The sequence below is a fragment of the Cryptotermes secundus genome, unplaced genomic scaffold (genome assembly GCF_002891405.2).
Source record: "Cryptotermes secundus unplaced genomic scaffold, Csec_1.0 scaffold304, whole genome shotgun sequence".
Taxonomy (NCBI): domain Eukaryota; kingdom Metazoa; phylum Arthropoda; class Insecta; order Blattodea; family Kalotermitidae; genus Cryptotermes; species Cryptotermes secundus.
In genome coordinates this window covers 2696447-2716450 of record NW_019721521.1, presented here as the reverse complement: position 1 = coordinate 2716450, position 20004 = coordinate 2696447, and the positions used below count along the sequence as shown (strand labels likewise).

Here is a 20004-nt window from a genome sequence, read left to right as displayed (position 1 = left end):
TGGGGGGAAATAGATGACCTACCGAAAGAATGATCTCCTCCTCCTCCTCGTCATTATCATCATCATCAGTGGCAGAACAGCCCTTTATGAGGCTCAGATTTTCTTCGACAATTCTGCCAGATTTATCCATTCCTGTCTAGGTTTTTCCAGCTTATTTTCCCCAGAACTTTGACATCCTTGTCCATTCCCTCTTCCCATCTCAGTTTAGGCCTTTCTCTTTTTCGTCTCCCTTCTGGTTTGGTACTAAGAATTATCTTCATATGTCGTAAAAATAATTTCAGTCAGTTCGAAAATTCCGTGTAAATTGTTAACTGCCTCACTTACTTGGAACTAAGCCCTTCTGCAGGAGCTGCCAATTCTGCAGCTACTCAAGAATTTCCCAGCATTTTATGGAACCCGAAGATTCATCATCGTGTTCACGAGAGCCCTCCACTGGTCCCTATCCTGAGCCAGATCTATCCAATCCATACCATCCCGTCCTATCTCTCTAAGATCCATTCTAATATTGCCCACCCACCTACGCCTTGGTCTTCCCTGTGGTCTCTTTCCTTCTGGCTTTCCCACCAATATCCTATACACATTCCTCGTCTCCCCCATTCGTGCTACATAGACTGCCTACCTCATCCTCCTTGACTTGATAATTCTAATTATACTTGGAGAAGAGTACAAGTTATGAAGCGCCTCATTATTGTTAACTGCCAGTTTTAAAAATGTCCAGAACTGCAATACTGCAGTTTTCTTTGATCAGCAGAGATGAGGTCCCGTAAATGAATACAGTTTAGGGATTCTCAATATCAAAAAGTTTGTGAAGCCTTGTATTTTTAAGTCCGAAAGCAGCAGCTCCCAAACTAGCTAAACGGTTTTTATGAAAGTCGATGTAGTACACCGACAAATTCTATCTAGCGCTTTTATATTGAATTGAAGTGTACTGTCTTCTGGCATGTAACGTCGTTTAGTTTGGTAGATGTCCACCGACGTTTTGGAGTATGTCTTCCATCATCAGGGCTCTACGAGTAAGCGAAGCAGGAAACCAGAAAGTAGCAGGCGGTAAGCAGGGTCTAAAATCCTCTAAAACGTGTGGATTTCTATCGGACTACACGGCATTACATCCCATATGATAATGAAATTCATATTTACAGCTGTGAGAGTGAAGCACAATAGACCACTGTAGGTCGCGGTGCAAGGGTCGAGAAGGCCTACCCCTCATACATTCATACAAAATCCAACATTTTTAACATGTTCATTTGTTTCATTTTAAAGGCCGCTCTGTGTAGAGGCCTCAATGTACCTTGAACCTTTGGATTTCGGTTACATTTGACACATGGCATTTATGCTGTACGAGTATTAACGCGTGGAACTTTCGTTACTTTAATTCATTTTATCGAACACTTTATTCAAGAGCCTAAACGAACCTTAAGTCGGTTCCATAGAAATGTATAGCTATCCCTGTAACATGCCATGCAGGGCCATAGGGTTCTGAGACGTCGAGGTTCCAACATTTTCTAGACAATCAGCTACAAATTGCGGTGAGATGGGTAGCTTTACGCGCAGGCCGCCCTTTACCCCCCAGGAAGATTCCCGATAGTCATTTCTGTTAGAGGCTAAGGGGACCCTATTTTTCACAGATTCTGATGCAACTTGATGTACGACACCGACATGCAGGGTAAGTCTCTAAGTTTTATTCACTTTAATGCGTTTTGAAGCCCGTATTGTTTGCGAGTTTCAATATAGCCTCAGGTGTACCTAGAAAAATTGGCTTACTCACTTAAGATACAATTTTTTTTTAATTACAAAAAGTGCAGGATGTTATAAAATACGAATGCCGTGTCCCACAAAAAAGAATTTAAAGTTCACTCATTTGAAAAGGAAAGCAGTAACAAACCTATATTCACTAGGTTTGCACCATCGAAAGTGATGGTGTTAGGCGACCACTGTGTTATACAGCTGATAACCACTCAATTTGGAACGCAATTCATAGTGACCCTATCTGGACAACACACATGTGTTTAGGTTACAATCAAAGGAGCATTTGCTTATCCTTGTTTACTTGTGGTTCGCAGAGAAACAGAAAGGTAATCGTAGGGCCTATATATCTCGCATGTATAAATATGCCTTCATGTACTTACAAATGTAAGGGGTGATCAAATTAGTTCGTTTCAGGTTTAAATTTAACTCGTGTTAATTCTGAATTTTTCGCTTCAGATATACTTGCGCATAACACAATTTTAGCGCCATATTCCACGCCTTCTGTGTACTTTCAAGTTATGGTGATCAAAGGCAATTTACCGCTTTCAGCGCCCACCATCGAATGATGCTGCCATATCACAGAAGAATTCGTCTTTCCTCTTAATATATGAGTAATGCAGGGAATCATACAAGCCTATCAAAATCCTACAAGAACATTCTTTTTATGCTCTTTTATACCGAAATAATTGTTTTCGTGAATATTGCCGTGCCATATTACGAGGGGCGTTCAAGTTCTAAGGTCTCCGATTTTTTTTCTCAGGACTGGGAGCAGATAGACTCATGCGGTTTTGTTTAAAATACGTGTGCACTCTTTGTGAATGCGCGACAGAGATGGCAGAACTCTATGGCACACAGAACTCTAGTGGTAGCGGCGAGTGTGAGGAGTGTTTTTGATGCTTAAAATGGCGACGTTTTCGTTACAAGAACAGCGAGTAATCATTCGTTCTCTCCACTTGCGTGGTGCGACACCCATTGAAATTCATCGCCAGTTGAGTGAGACATGTGGTGATGGTGTCATGAATGTGAAAAATGTGCGTTCGTGGGCGCGACAGTTCAAAGAAGGCCGAACGTCGTGTGACAACGAACCAAAACAATCTCGGCCTCGCACCAGCCGGTCTGACAGCATGGTCGAGCGAGTTGAGAAAGTTGTTTTGGAGGATCGCCGATTGAGTGTGGAAACCATCGCCTCCAAAGTTGGCATTTCCGTGGGATCTGTGCACAAAATCCTGCCAGAAGACCTGCGAATGCGGAAAGTGTCCTCCAGGTGGGTTCCACGAATTTTGGCGGATGACCACAAGGCTGCACGCATGGCAATGATGAAGGCATGAATGGGACTTTCTTTTCATCAACTGTGACAATGGATGAGACATGGATGCCGTTTTTCAATCCGCTATTGCATCAGCAATTTTCCAGTGGTCAAAACAGACTCCTACAGAAGCGTTCGCAGCGGCCATGGAATCATGGCGTCGACGTTGTGAAAAATGCGTACGGCTGCAGGGAGATTACGTTGAAAAGTGACAGAAGTTTCAAATTTTTTGTATGATTATTGTGTGAGAAAAAAAATCGGAGACCTTAGAACTTGAACGCACAACGTACTACACTCAACGTTAGGCTCAAGAAACTAATATTTCTATGTCGATGTAGTGAAGTTTAGTCTCTCAGTCCTCAAAAGTTTAAGCAGATAATACAAATGAAATTACAGACTGATGTACGTCAGGCGTATAACATGAAGCAGAGGGGTGAAAGAGACCAACTCAAAATGTACAACACAGGATTAGATACCATATAATCAAAGACAAAATATGTACATAACGAGTGAAAAATATACGGATGTACAGAAGACCCTTATAATTATCCTCTCCGTTCATTAGCAAAATTTACGAGTTTTCATGTTCCAGTATACTTTAATTTTTTTCCAACAGAAGAGTGATTAATAGTAGACTATGTATCTTCTTGGTAAAAAGAACTAAATAATACTATAGTTAAATAATAAACGTGGGATAAATGAATGGTCACTTACAGATGGTGCACGAAGTCTCGTTCTCAGACGCCTCCTCCACGCGTAAATGAATTCCCTGCAATAAAGAAAATAACATTTAATTATACACGTTTAATCGCAAGGGCTTCTATAAGCCTAAAAATATATCTTAGCTGACATAAAATCGATATGGAAAAGTTTTGTAATTTTTGTTTCCCTATTTATTAAAAGTTTGTCTTTCCTCGTACTCTGATTGGAATAGACAAAACCATGTATTAATTTCTTATTTCCATATTTCTGTGATCACGTTATCGGTCAATCCTTTAATTATTTTGAGAAAGCCCCTTATTTCTGTAATCAAGGTGCAAAGTTAAACCATTTTGCATAACAAACATATGACTAAACTTAAGAACATGATTAAGATTTCAGTTTCTGTGTGAATGAATGCATGTTTACATACAAAATTCTGTACATTATGCAAATTTTGTATAAAAATATATATATTTCATAAAAACAAAAGGTACACTTCTTTCAACAGTTTTGGCTGTTTAGAACAACAGTCGTGTCTTCCTTACACAAGCAGGTACATGACATTTCTACATTTTCCAGGGTTTCTAAGAAACTCAAAATTACCGGGTGGCGTAATAATAAGAAAGTTCAAAGAAATGCAGGACTGAACGACTTTACGTGCACGAATGAAGCTGAGTGTGTATATAAATGGATTTATTCGGTTGTGTTAATTCGTTATGCAGAAAAACATATTTTCCCATTTGAATGTAAAAACGTGTATTCTTACATTCATTTTAGCCGCGCTTTGAAAGTATAGGACGAAGCTTGTAACGGAATTTGTCAAATCCACAGAACACAAAAAAAATTCTCCAGATCTGAATCCTCTGGATTACGATGTCTGGAATGAATTTAAACAATTACTGTACAAAAACCAGAGATAACCGGTTCAGTCCCTGGAGTTACTGCAATAAAAATCGATAATATTTGGCCTCTCTCACATTGCAAAATAACTCATCCATCGATCAATGGAAAACACGGCTTAAAGTAGTAATCCAAGAAAATGTGGGCGGTATTCAACATTATTCCGATAAAAAATAACAAAATTATAAACATAATTAATATTTCAGCCTATTTTTCTTATTTTGAAAAATATTAGGAGGCTTATGAGATCGCCATGCTGTCGGTGTGTCTGTGAATTCCCCTCTCCCATAAAATTTTGAATGCTTGAACCAGTATTCATGATACTTGGTGTGTATAACACGGCACTTGAGCCCATCTCAACGGCGTACTTCATACATCAGTCCCATCAGTCTGCGTGTCTGTACATGAATCCCCCTATCGCTGCTAGGCAACGACTCGGTAAAAACGTTACCGTGGCAACGAATACACACGAAAGAATAGAAGAATTATTCGGCTCGTCGTTTTCTATGTGATCCGTGTCGTATCAAAGGAAAATAGGTGACAAGTTGTCCCAGATTTTCTTGATAACGTTGAAAATGGAAAATATTTTCTTTCTGTGACGAAGTAACAGGGGTAAATAAAATCCTTTTGTACAAATAGACAATTTAGGTATGCTCAACATTACTTACTCGAGTTTCATTCAGATCTATCAAGTCATTCATTTTACCATTCTTTAAAGAAATTCGTTATTTTTGCCACCCTGTAGCGTACATCGATCTGGATGTTGGAGTCTCTGGTCTGGGTACATGCGAAAACTTTGTACTGAACTACACGTAACTAACTTACACAGGATACTTAGTAATGTAATGTAATGTTTGTTATCGGAGCTTAATTTGCTATAGACAAAGCTTAGTTACCAAGTTCGCAAACAGTGAGTATGATACAGAGAGAAGTGATCGTATCAATGGAACAGCTGGACCTCTCTTTAAGCATGAAACGCGGCCGGCATTGTCTTCATTGAAAGGAAACTTCAGAACATCCACATTTTCCTGTTGTCTTTCCTTGAATTCAACAGACGTATATCCGTTTCGCTTAAGCAGTGGGGTCCCAGTACGTACCGAGACTTGTCCAGAGACATAATAAAAGCTAATCTTATGCAGCGCAATTATCATATAGTGGCCAATATATCCGTTCTTGTAAGATTTGAGGTTTTCACGGCGGTGACTATGAAGAAAGCAGTCTTCTAGGATGTGGCGCCGTGTAAATATTGTGTTATCCGAGGTTTCGGAGGAACGTATCACCTTCATCTTCAGGGTGGAAGAGAAGAAGAAATCCGCGAGCGAACCAGAATGAGCAGGTGCAACATACTGAGTCCAGTCGAGTAATCCCAGCTGGGTTTACGCTGGTTCGCTCGCGGATTTCTTCTTCTCTTCTACCCTGAAGATGGAGGCGATAGGTTCCTCCGAAACGTCGATTAACACAATAGCTACACGGCGCAACATCCCAGAAGATTGTTTTCTTCGCATCCGTTCTTGTCTGAGTTTTCCGTAAATTAAGCTCTACGGAAATAATTATATTGCTTATCTCTTGTACAACACACCGTCAATAAACCCGAACACACAATGTTACTATTCATAGGTCTACAGGAGATGAATCTTATAATACATATTTAGGCCGCGCCATAGCTCAAGCGGTTAGTCGCTGGCTTCCCACCGTGGCGGCCCGGGTTCGAGCCCGGGTCTTGTCAAGTGGGATTTGTAGTGGACAAAGTGGCGCTGGGGCAGGTTTTCTCCCAGTACTTCGATTTCCCCTGCCAATCTTCATTCCACCAAATTCTCCATCATCATAATCACCCGGGGCAGGTACAATGGGTCAATCAGTGGCCGCCGTGCCGAGTGGACCCAGCTGGACTCCCCCCCCCTAAGCGAATTTTAAAAAAAAAATACGTATTTAACAAATATAATAAAGGATGTAGAATCTCGTAACTGTCACATGAAAGTTTGTGCGTTGCGAGAACAAAATGGTGAATATTTTTACTAATCAAAAAATTCGGGTTCTAGATATTAAGGGACGTGACATCACATATATTTTCTATAATTGCAGACGTGGCTTCGCATAGTGATAAGTCTTGTAAACACCGAGCAGACTGCTATATCTCCTGCACATGTTGCACTTTCCAGTTCGTTCCCACAGATTACAGACCATTTCCTGAGCCGCTGCCTTGTGTTTCGAAGACCGAAAGATGGCTCAAGAAATACCGAACGAATTTCCATAATGTTTGACACTCGCTAGTCTCAATAGGATTTGCTGACCTTAATATTGGTTAAAATTGGGCAAAAAATAACATGTCAAATGAAAGACCGTGTCGGCATGCACCTCGCTAAATATTTATCACAGCTAAGAATGATCAAGTCAAGGAGGATGAGGTGGGCAGGGCATGTAGCACGAATGGGGGAGAAGAGGAATACATATAAGATATTGGTGGGAAAGCCAGGTGGAAAGAGACCACTGGAAAGACCCAGATGTAGGTGGGTGGAAAATAAGAAATGGATCTTGGAGAGATAGGATGGGATTGTATGGATTGGATTGATCTGGCTCAGGAAAGGGACCAGTGGGTGGCTGTTGTGAACACGATAATTAACCTTCGGGTTCCATAAATGCTGGGAAGTTCTTGAGTAGCTGCAGAATTCGAGGCTTCTCAAGAAGGGCTCAGCTTCATGAGTGAGTGAAGAATGTTTCGAACACTTCATTGTAGAGAAAAAAGAAACAAGCACTTAATATCTTATCCATTTTTCCCGCAAGTCTTATGGCTTTCGAAATAACTGAAAAAGAATCGTTAGGATATGGCCACGTTCTCAGACACTCCAAGACTGCTGAAGTTTCCTATTCTCGATAACAGTTATTCGATGCTTGCTACCAAATGACTTCATAGGCCTACATGCAGGTACATATTCAGTTAAAATATTGTGGCGTATCTACTCCATGCAAGAACTGTTGAGTCACAGAAACAACCGTTGTTAAGTAACACATGCACACAACAATAGAACAACGGGAATATGAAATCCGTTTCTAGGCAACGGCTCGGTAAACACATTTACACGAGTATCGGACAGTGCTATGCAACGCAGTGACGTCATCAACAATACAGACTCTATTTTCCGTGGGGTCTGTGCAGAGTGCTTATAAGAGAAGTGATTTCAGAAGCTGAGAGCAGTTGAGACTAAAAAGGTAAAGGCAAAATTATCCCTGGGCATGTACTGTCTTCGCTCGCTTGGAAACCGGGATCGTGGGTTCGAATCCCACTCAGGGCATGGATGTTTATTTTGTGTGTATGTGCGTTTTTCTGTGTTTGTGTACAGGTAGAGGCCTTGCGACGAGCTGATCACCCGCCCAAGGAGTCCTACCGAATGTGTGAGATCTAGAAAAACCGAAGTGAACGGAGAAGTTCATGGAGGTAGGCCTAGGCCCACTGGGGCTGTAGTGCCAAGGGGGAAAAAAATTGTCCCTATACTTAATTGATTAAACACCACTCTATAAAGACGTATAGGAGTGGATGTATAGATCCATATTTTCTTGACCTCGGGACTAGTTGGACGGGAGTTGGCAGCTTCATGCCCCTGACGCTTTACCCCCGGGGAAACAACCCTCGGTACCCATTTTATAGGAGGCTCGGTAGGCCCCAGAGACGTGGAGAAAATTCTTGACCCTAGCGAGACTTGAACTCCGACCCCTCGGGCGTCCAGCCCGTAGTTTCTCGCTATACCGACTATGCTGTCCCATCCTTGGTGAACTGTGAAGATTACTTGAGTATAGATTAAGACAGAGGAGTACAAAGTGATTGCAGACAAGAAGGCTTCATAGTGATTTTAAGTGACAGTTTCTGTGTTGAGATCCGTTGCTAGGAGACGACTAGTGGAAACTCAGAATCCCAGTGCGTGTGCAACGGTGAACTGTAAATTACGTAAATCAGCGACAGCGCTGTATTAATTGTAATTAAGAGAGATTGTAAACAAAGTGCCAGTAAATCCAATCATCCGACCTAGAACCAGTTATTTTCGTCACGTGTCCCCCCTACAAGTGACAATATATTTGATCGTGCTGCTGAAGTCGCTTCTTCTCCAATAAAAGTTCTACATAAAAAGACAAATTCTTCAATTTTCATAAAAATGCCAGCTTTAATAAAAAATCCCGTTTGTTTATAGTTCCAATGATTTCGGCCCTGTGTTCTTGTTATGCAAAGAAAGAAACGCCAATTTAGAATATTTGCACTGACCGATGTTCTTGCTTCAGTTCATTAATTCTACACGATTTTTAGAGGTCATTAAAAGATAAAAGTGTAAAAAAAGTAAAGCTGTAACAGGCCGTGAAGGCCTATAGGGTTGTGAGACGTTGAGGGTCCCACATTATCTAGACAATCGGCTCAAAGATGGCGGTAAGGTTGTCAGCCTTACGCGCCGGCCGCGCTTTACTCTCCAGGAAAATTATTTAATTAATGGCTGGTACTCATTTCTGTTAAGAGGCTGAGTCGACCCCAGGGCCATAGTGCGGCTGGAAGGATTAGGTCAATTTAAAAAAATCAATGACCTCGTCGGGACTTGAACCCGCGACCTTACGGCTTGTAGCATAGCCCCTCAACCAACTACGCTACCGCGTACCCCCATTAAGAAATAACACTCACGAATTTAAAAGTTAGAACGAAATACGGGAAGAGTGCTCCAGAAATATTAAGCTGTGTATATACACGTAGGCCGGTCACGGTAGCCGAGCGGTCTAAGGCATGCACTGTCTTGGCTCGCTCGGAAGCCAGGATCGTGGGTTCAAATCCCACTCAGGGCATGGATGTTTATGTGCGTTTTTCTGTGTTTGTCTACAAGTAGAGGCTTTGCGACGAGCTAATCACTCGCCCAAGGAGTCCTACCGTATGTGTAAGATCTAGTAAACCGAAGTGAAACGGAGAGTTTCATGGAGGTAGGACTAGGTCCAAATTGGGACTGTAGCGCCAGAGTAAAAAATATACGCGTAGTATTTATCAACTCTTTCAGTTTTGGAAGCGGGAAAGCATAAGAAATATGAACAGAGGCCAGCTTTCTTCTTCCTCTTTTTGTCCTTCTTACCTTCCTCTTGTTCCTCCACTCCTTCCCGGCTTTCTTCCTTATGGATGCATTTAATGACATCATACTTCCCACCTATTTCTTGGCCATTCTGTATTTCATAATTTCAATCATCCCCGTATCCCGGTAAAACAAAACTGATAAAACTGGGGGAAGAAGAATTAAAAACTTAATTAGATTCTGAAGGGTTCTGACGATGGTGTGTGACACTTGGGATTACTGGGTTTTGAACTTTGTCCATCATCCGGTATTCTGAGGCAGCGTCTACACGAGCACACAAAACGCGCCCGTTGTAAAGAACGTACTTTGCTGAGGACACCACACAGTTGCAGAATGCGGTGCGTAGTTTTTTGTCTGCAATGGAGCCAGAAGAAAGCTTAGCATTCGCCTCTCTTCTTTATTTCTACAACGGACGTCACGACGTTCGTTCAAACGGACGCATTTTGTGCGCTCGTGCAGAAGCTGACTAAAGAAAACCAAAATAATAGAACATTTCAGTAACTGGATCTGTTTCAGTCTCTTAATAAAGCGGTTGGAGATACCTACTCTTCTGGGTCCGTCAGAAAGAGTTAACCTCAAACGCTGCTCCAGCTTTTTAATATTGCCACAATAAAAGGTAAAGCTATCCCTGTAACAGGCCGTTGAGGCCCATTGGGTGTGAGAGGTCGAGGCTCCCACATACAGATGCCGGTAAGGTCGTCAGCCTTACGCGCTGGCCGCCCTTTATCCCTCCAGGAAGATTCCTGGTACTCATTTCTGTTAGAGGCTGAGTCTACGTCAGGGCCATAGTGCGGCTGGAAAGATTAGGTCAATTGAAAAATCCAATGATCTCATCGGGATTCGATCCCGCGACCTTCCGGCTTGTAGCATAGTGCCTCAACCAACTGCGCTACCGCGTCCCCCCACATTGCCACCATACTCAGTAAATATAGAACCTGGATACTGACATATTTGGGAAGTGTGCTTTGCAGGTTTCTTGAGGCTCTTACAAAATTCATCCTACTGTCATTATTCCAGTAAGCTGGCGAATTATATTAATGTTAAGTACATAGAATGAATGTACTCATTCACGAGTTAACTTCTACGTATGGTTCTTATCTTACCATCTCAGTACGTGTAACAATTGCATTATAACTAATGAAATTGGAGGTTAAGGAACATGTGAGCACAGCTACGAAACCTGAAAGATATAATTTTAAAAACAGAAATGAATCATTACAGTTTTTTGGGAAACGGATGTCATGGTTTAGTAAAATTCATAATTAGAAGGCCACAGTCATTCTGACCTTGATATCATACAAAATATTTAGCTAAAATATCTTGTTTAGATAACCACAGAAACAATCTCTGTCCCCTAAACAGACACCAAATTTTAATACTGTAATAAGAAGAACAAACAAATGATATGCCTCACCAACAGGCAAGATAAGAGAGGGAGACGAGAGTAAAGCTTCTGACAGTAATCCGCTCTGCATGTGAGAGAAGCGACGAGACGGGGTGCTGTGATTTTCAGAGTTTCGGAGATTGCATGTCAACAAACATTATGCAAATCCTCCTGCAGTAATTGGCAGTTCTCCACCTTCTTACCCATTGTGTGCTGGCTGGGAGACGTTCCCAACAAGGGGTGAGTGTGACTGAGCTCCGATCTGTCCACGAGACCAGAGTATGTGACGCGGTGGAATGAAGAACTAATTTCGCGACTTCCACATAAAACAGCGTGCAACAATAGCTGCAACTAACTTTACAATATGTTCTAATTACTGAACTGTGTGCGCGAAGCGCCAGAAAATGTATATATGAAGAGCTGAAGACGCTATAACACGTATGTTCAGGGTTATGAAGAAGTTGTATAACTAACTTCATGGAGCTGAGCCCTGCTTGAGTAGCCACCAGTTGTGCACCTACTAAACAACTTCCCAAAATTTCATGGAACCCGAAGGTTCATTGTCGTGTTCACAAGACCCCTCCATTGTTCCCTATGCTGATCCCGATCAATCCAGTCCATACCAACCCATCTTATCTTTCTACGATCCATATTAATACTATCCACCCACCTACGTCTGTGTCTTCCTAGTGGTCTTTTTCCTTCTGACTTTCTAATATCTTATGCATTCCTCTCCTCCCATTCGTGCTAAATGCCCTGCCCATCTCATCTTCCTAGAGGAGAAAATGAGACAATTTAAAATGCAGGAAGTGGTTTATACATGCCATGAAGTGATGCATGTTGGACAGCTAGTAAAGAGATCTGATGTACTGAAGGTAGGCAAAAAACTGAAATACCCGGAGAAAACCATGTCTTTATGTTGTGGCGCACAGAGTGGCTTTCTATCCGTAAACACGATTGAAACCAGTTTCGATTCATAGTTCATCAGCACACAAAGTATCATTTCATAAAGGGTAACTTCATCAGAGATTCCATCAGGAAAATAAAACAACGAAACTCTTTCCGTTCATTGGAGGGAGTGCATCAGTTCAATCTACAATTATGTACATAGGTGGTCACATAATATTCTGCTGAAAAGGTAAAGGTAAATTCGTGTGCTCAATAATGTTGTCTTTTAGACTGTGACACCATAAATTCTGGTAGATGTGTAACAAAGTTTCACAGAAACATTCTTCTTCCGTCTTCAGGGTATAAACGAATCTCAGATCTTATATACTGAGCGATGAGCTTCTCCGGTTAGTTGGCCTTGTGGGAAGAGTCCCCTCTATTCGAGCTGCTTAATTCGCTCGGAACTTGGTCGGGGTGAAGGGCGGGACCGCGAGAATCTCATTTTCCTTCTGTTCTCTCTTTCTCTTTTGTCTCTCTTGGGACTGTGAGAAAGAACACCGCAGACAGACATAGGCCTGCATATGAAAGAATAAAGACGCGCTTGATGCAGCTATGAAACTATAAATACAGTCGAATGTCGTCTTCTTGGATGTGGCGCCGTGTAGATATTTTGTCAACCGACGTTTCGGAGGAACTTATCGCCTCCATCTTCAGGGTATAAAAAATCCGCAAGCGATGAGCCAGCGTAAGCAGGTGTCTGTGGACTGAATGCTGGTTCATCGCTCGCGGATTTCTTATATCCTGAAGATGGAGGCGATACGTTCCTCCGAAAAGTCAGTTAACAAAATATCTATACAGCGGCACATCCCAGAAGACGGCATTCTTCACAGTCACCGCCGTGAATACCTCAAATATTACAATAAATACAGTTTTTAAACAAAATATATTTGAATTTCAGGTTTAATGAATGATATTATTTACAATTTTGAGATGTATAACTGAATTACTATTAATAATTTACAGAAATTATTAAGCAATATATTATTATTCGTAGTTGCTTTTGTGAACTGTGGAAGTCAGCAAGTTCCTCTTTCATTGTGATTGAGGTATACCTCACCTGAAGGTTGAAACATCATGAATGTCATGCTTACACTTCAGCTTCTAGTGTCCAAGTCTGTATACGTATGGAAATTTACCTCCACGCCACCTATACGTCTTGTTGGCACGGTGTCTTGCACAAGGAGTAAATTTAAATTAAATTATTATTAATATTATACTACAGCATTCTGTTGCCCTGTGAGAACAGCTACACACAGCAGGAAAGGAAAAACCAACACAACAACAAAAAATACACCAGACACTGCATAACAACGGCATGATAATCTAAAATAACCTAAAATAAAACATTTTAGAAGCATTTTACATCAAAATCAAAAGCAGAATAGCGTGACAATAGAGCAGCCAGTTCCTCCAATCCAACATCTTATACACCTGATGACGACCAGTTAGGCCGAAACATGTAAAAGATAAAGCTATCCCATAGGCCCATAGAGGCTCCTACATTCTGTGGACAGTCGGCTCACAGATGGTGGTGAGGTTGTCACTCTTATGCGCCGGTCGCCCTTTACCTACAAGAATATNGTCGGTTAACACCACATATACACGGTGCCAAATCCCAGAAGACTGCTTTCTTCATAGTCACCGCCGTGAAAGCCTCAAATCTTACATTCCTGGTATTCATTTCTGTTAAAGGCTGAGTCGACCCCAGGGCCATATGGCGGCTGGTAAAACTAGGTCAATTGAAAAATCCAATTACCTCATCGGGAATCGAACCAGAGACCTTCCGGCTTGTAGCATAGTGCCTCAACCAACTACGCTACCGCGAGTCCCTGGCCGAAACTTGTAGTGTTATATAATAAAGAGATGAAGACGAGCGAATATTAACACAAGCTGTACAAGAAAGGCCGCGCCATAGCTCAAGCGGTTAGTCGCTGGCTTCCCACCGTGGTGGCCCGGGTTCGATCCTGGGTCTGGTCAAGTGAGATTTGTGGTGGACAAAGTGGCGCTGGGGCGGGTTTTCTTCGAGTACTTCGGTTTCCCCTGCCAATCTTCATTCCACCAAATTCTCCATCATCATAATCACCCGGGGCAAGCTACAATAGGCCAATCAGTGGCCGCAGTGCCGAGTGGACCCAGATGGACTCCACCCCCACCCCCCACTAAGCGAATTTAAAAATTAAGCTGTACAAGAACCGCGAGGATTGAGAACACAAAGTAATTTTTTATTGTATGGTTTTATGTGCGTGATATATACAATCATGACGGAACAGAAACGGGACGACTGGTATCAAATTACAGTTCACTAATCGTCACAGATATGGCGTCTTCCAAAGGCCTCTATTCCGAATCTGGAGGCTCCGTTTGAGTTTACTTTTTCGTTTAACAAATCAGAGTTGTGCGGAACAATGAACGGAACTGGCCGGATCTTGCATCTACCTGCCTGCTTAACCCCTTCGCACTTCATTTGTTACAATTTCCACTGTCATTGTACGAACCCACGTCAACGCCGCAGTAAACAACCGCAGTTACCATTAACTTCACAGAATAGGCCTATTGCGTGTCATTAAATAAAACAGTTTCATTGGATTGAAATCTAAATTATATCCCAGACTTTCCAGCTCGTCTACAAAGACCCGAAAACCACGCACGGAAATTACAACTATAAATTCATAATAGGACGTATTCACGGGCTCAGCGTAATAGAATCATAAAACACAAAAAATCATAAAAATTCGGGTGTAAGACAGGGAGAGAGTTCGCGCAGAAACAGGAACGCTGATTTTGGCGCAGTGTCAGCTAATGATACTGTGGCTGCTTCAGACAATTAATCATCCTCCCTCTGCCTTTCTGTCTACTGGTCTTCTATCGCAGTCAGTGTCGTTAAGGTCTCGCGTGGTGTACGTACTGCACGCCATTATATTTCATGGTGAGTCAGCGAAGAACAATAATTTTCAATACCCACATCACATTATCATCTATAAGCAATGAGCACTAGACTTCCATGTACAACAAACAAACCTCTGCACTATCACCACTCTGATTCTCTGAACTAAAAGTCAGTCATTGTTACGTGTACAGATGCAGTTTCTGTTGCAAGCTTGACAGTCTCGGTGCACATATGTTAGGTAGGCCGCACACCGGCATGCGTCAAGACACGATGTCTGCGACATGACGCAAAGAAAGGAGTACAGTTGAAACGAATGAGATTATGAAAACCGCCGCACACCGGTCTGAGTCATGATGCTGACGTCAGCTTCTTGCTGCAGACACGTGCAGCAAGACTCGGCATGTTAAGCGGCCTCCGTAGTCTAGGGGTAACGTTCCCACCTCATGACTCAAGGTACGCGGGTTCAAACCCGGCGGAGGTCGTGGAATTTTTAAGGGCGGAAAAATTCGGGGAACAAGTCCTCCGGGAGGGACTTTAAGCCGTGGGTCCCGTGTCGTAGATTTACGGCACGTAAAAGATCCTCATGTCTCTAGGAGACCTCTGAGCAAAATTAGGCAACAATTTCCCGCCCAAGTAGTTTCCAATGCCTCTGGTAGATGGGGGAAATATCAGGTACCGACGGCCGACCTCGTTGGCATGTTCCTTTTCTGTGCGTCAAGACTCAGACATCAGTACTCAAGAAACAGCACTAGTGTACGTTATCGACTTGACGTCTTGATGCTTGTCTTGACGCAGTTGGTGTGCGGCCGCCCTTACAGGGATCAAAGTCTGCTGATCATGTAAGTAACTATATTTTAGCAAAAGGTAAACTTGTCCCTGTGCTTAATTAAATAAATATCAAGCTATGAACACATCGGCACTAGATGGATGCAAGTGGTCAGCTTCACTCCCTGCCCGATTTAGCCCCAGGGAAATCATCGCCGGTACCCATTGGATATGAAGCTGGATGGGCCCGAAAGCCGGTCTGGACAGTCGGGAGAAGTGAAAAATCGCGCCCTTGCCGTGATTCGAACCCCGGTTGTCCAGCCCGTAGCCCGTCGCTAAACCGACTGAACTATCCCGACTCTTAACTCTACGTTTTTATGCCACATTCAAATCAGATTCCTTCAAAAGTTAGGCCTTTATTCCGCAAAAATTTCTGACACAGTAAGGAAACTAGAATAAAACATTCCGGGGTACACGCGGTCACTGTTGGAGCTCGGCTGTACATTCTGTACAACCTTCAGACACAATGATTAAACTTTGCTCTGTGTTACCTAACCTAATGTAATTACAGGGTAGGAATATGGGAGTCGTAACTTGGATCAAAGAGCGCTAGTACAATCTGCAGACTCGTATTACGAGAGGTGTGTCGATTGCTTGTTATAACCTAAACAAATAATTTATTTTCAGTCGAACAGGTTACAGCACGTTTCATTATGATGCATTCGTAGAAGGGGCAGATCCTGTGAAGGTTACGAAACTAATATTTGTTATCATATATGGCCATAAAAACTCCTACGTTTCAACGGTCACCGACGGTTTCACGAAAAATTTAACATCATTAACTGAGGTCTGATTCCATACATTTGGCATAGGCTGTGACCAAACATTAACGTAGATAGTAAAACAAACAATCTCCGTTGTTCTAATCCGCAAGCGAACTATATCGACCGAGCGACCGCCACTTGTCCGTGAAATTAGTGCCAACTTTAGCGGATAGAGAGTGTCGCGTGGTCAGTGAAACGAATCCCGCAGCCGTTAATTTCGGTTTTCTAGACCAGAATATAGATGGTAAGAAAACAGAACAGAGAAAAGCAAGAGTTTGTTGTCTTTTCATTTGTTCCAGTTTGCCGTCTTCTAGGATGTGAAGCCGTACAGATAGGTACTAGTGTACCAGAGGATTCTGCTGCCTCAATTTGCATCTCTTCTACCCTGAAGATGAAGTCAGCAGGTTCGTCCGAGACGCTGGTCTCTGCCAACTGAACTACATGGCGTCACGTTCAAGATGACTGTAGCCTCAGCTTCACTTTGAAGGCGCGTCCACATTACTCGTGTCCACATTACTCGTGCTCGTGCTCGTGTGACTCGCTATGCTCGCGAGTAATGTGGACGATATGACAAGTCATGAGACAAGCAAATTTTAAATTTTTAATTTAAAAACGATAGCCAATAAATTAAAATACGACTGCAGCTTATACACACTACGACTAAATATACGGCGAGCAACTGAAGTAGTGTGGACGAAGATTTACGGCCACAAGTAAAAGCCAGACGATTCTCCCGACGAGCACAAGCCTGGCGAGTACGAGTAATGTGGACACGTCTTGACAGACGCAAGAACCTCAAGTTCTCGTTTGTTGGTTATCGGCATTTCGCCTACAGAATCAGGGAGTACGGACAAAGATGACTCGACAGCCCAGACCGTAAATTCGTGATGCTGCTCCAGTTACAGAGATTATGTGTATAGCCTAATTTGTGATGAGATAAAATGGTTATCAATGGAAATTGGAAGGGACGGCCGTGATCTGTTTAAAGGCACAGCAGAAGGCGCAGTCTAAGTCATGATTTGGCTTCGCACGCTTAAACACTGGCATCGTGGGTTCGAATCCAATTTCAGGCATGGATGTCTGTGTGCGTTTATTCTGTGCATGTGGTATCCTGTATGCAGGTATCAGCCTTGCGACGAGTTGATTTCCCGTCCACGCAGTCCTACCGACTATGTTCAAGATCAAGAAACTGAAAAAGCGGCCAAGGCCCAACAAAGGGCTGTACAGCCATAGATATATAGAATGCCGATTATCCGAATTAATTAGTGACAATGGTGGTTCGGATTATAGAAAATTCGTATAATTAGATTAAATTCTTATCGAAAAAAAGAACACTATTATAACATTATTTTAATTTACTTTACTATTATAATAATTACTTAGTTACTCATGAAGCTGAGCCATTCTTGAGGAGCTGCCAATTCTGCAGCTACTCAAGAATTTCCCAGATTTTATGGAACCCGAAGGTTCATTACCGTGTTCACAAGAGTCCTCCAATAGCCCATATCCTGAGCCAGATCAATGCAATCCATACCATCACATTCTATCTCTCTAAGATCCATTTTAATATTGCCCACCCACCTACGTCTTGGTCTTCCCAGTGGTCTCTTTCTTTCTGGCTTTCCCACCAATGTCCTATATGCATTCCTCTTCTCCCCCATTCGTAATATATTAATAACAAGAAACTAAAACATTTAAAACAAGTGAGACATAAGAAAGGAATAAATATAATTAAAAACTAACATTTTAAACACCTTATTTGAAAAAAGTCCAACAATGGCGTTTGTTTGGGAGACGCATTCCCTGGCTGTGGCGGTTTCGTTAACTGACAATTAGGAAAATCGGCGTTCTGCTGTACTACATGCATCCACTTGGAGAGACTGTGTAAACCACACACGAAACATCGAATAGCTCATATGAAATTCCTAACGGGCACCTCCCAAATAAAAGATCAAAAAATTACCGCTACAGTAGTCAGCTCCGTGTGAGGTTACACGTGGTTGTCTTCTGTGAGGTGGAAAAGAGTGGGAAAGATGGGTTCTTAGATTATTTTGATTCCTGCAATCGTCTGGAAGGACAAAACCTTCGTTCAAAACAGCCGGTAACCTGGCAGAAATTCAATAAATTTACACAAGGCACCACTAGAACTATCCTGCTGGAGCAATGTCAGAGACTCAAGAACCAAGAAGTAATTTGCCAATTATCGCTGCAAATTTACTGTACCGAAGTTGGAATCCTTTTATTCACAGTTCGTATTTCGCAATGCGGCCATATTTCACCCTATCATACACAGCGTCGTTCATAACATTTTCCTTCGGAACAGCAAGTACTTCATTCGGAGTAGTTTGAAACTCACCAATTTTTAGTTAAATTTTGCTAAAACAAATTTGTTTCAGTAGAAATTCCAAAGTCCCAGCAAGACCATCCTCCTCCAGTAACTGTACAAGCTACTGACTGGGTGAATACATTCACTGATGTTACTTTTAAGTCACTTACAGATATTCTTCACTGTCTCATCACCATCAGCTAGAATTCGCTTAGTGGGGGGTGGAGTTCAACTGGGTCCACTCGGCACGGCAGCCACTGATTGTCCTATTGTAGCCTGCCCCGGGTGATTATGATGATGGAGAATTTGGTGGAATGAAGATTGACAGGGGAAACCGAAGTACTTGGAGAAAACTCGCACCAGCACCACTTTGTCTACCACAAATCCCACTTGACCAGACCCCGGGATCGAACCCGGGCCACCACGGTGGGAAGCCAGCGACTAACCGCTTGAGCTATGGCGCGGACACACCATCAGCTAGAACATTAGAAGCCTCCACACAAGGCAGCAGTTTAGTAGCTGTTTCCCGCAACGCAGATTTTAATATCCAGGAGGTATAAGTCACTCTTGCCGTCACACTCTGAATTAGAACCTGAGGTAACGCAGCTTTAATTATCTGAAATTTTCTTTTGGTGTTTATATTATTTTTCATTCCCTCTAGCCTTTGGATTAATTTCAATCCGACATTCCTCTTTTTTTATGTTTTGCTCTACACATTAAAATAAAACGTCACCTATACACGGATCAGTCTTGGGCGACTAGTTACACAAAAGAAAGGAAAAACCTCGACTGAAATGATCCTTACAGAGGAATTAGCCTTCTCTGTATCGAGCCACAGCCCCTCTGGCTTCGTCCGTAACAATGCTGCTTGCACTACACTCCATCTCAGATAATACTACGCACATATGCAACGAGCCTTCATTGGAAGAAGGAGATATGTCCAATCCTTGTCGTTTCAATCGTGTATAAATTTCTATTGAAGAACACAATTAGGTTCATTGTTTCGCAATCTTGCAGTTTTTCCCCTTTTATTTTTTAAATATTTCAGGGCTTAATATCAATGGTGATGTATTCAGTTAAGCATATTTAAGTTCAAAGACACTGGGCTCCTCTGAAGGGTTGAATA

At 42.3% G+C, this 20004-nt stretch overlaps 1 protein-coding gene across 1 annotated transcript in view; it reads right to left on the bottom strand.

Annotated features, from left to right (window-relative positions):
- LOC111875451 overlaps window positions 1-20004 on the bottom strand; it is a 300676-nt gene that overhangs the window by 189502 nt on the left and 91170 nt on the right. Inside the window, exon 4 of the mRNA XM_033755819.1 lies at window positions 3767-3821. Within this exon, the coding sequence (XP_033611710.1) occupies window positions 3767-3821 (55 nt within the window). The remainder of the gene's footprint in view (window positions 1-3766; window positions 3822-20004) is intronic.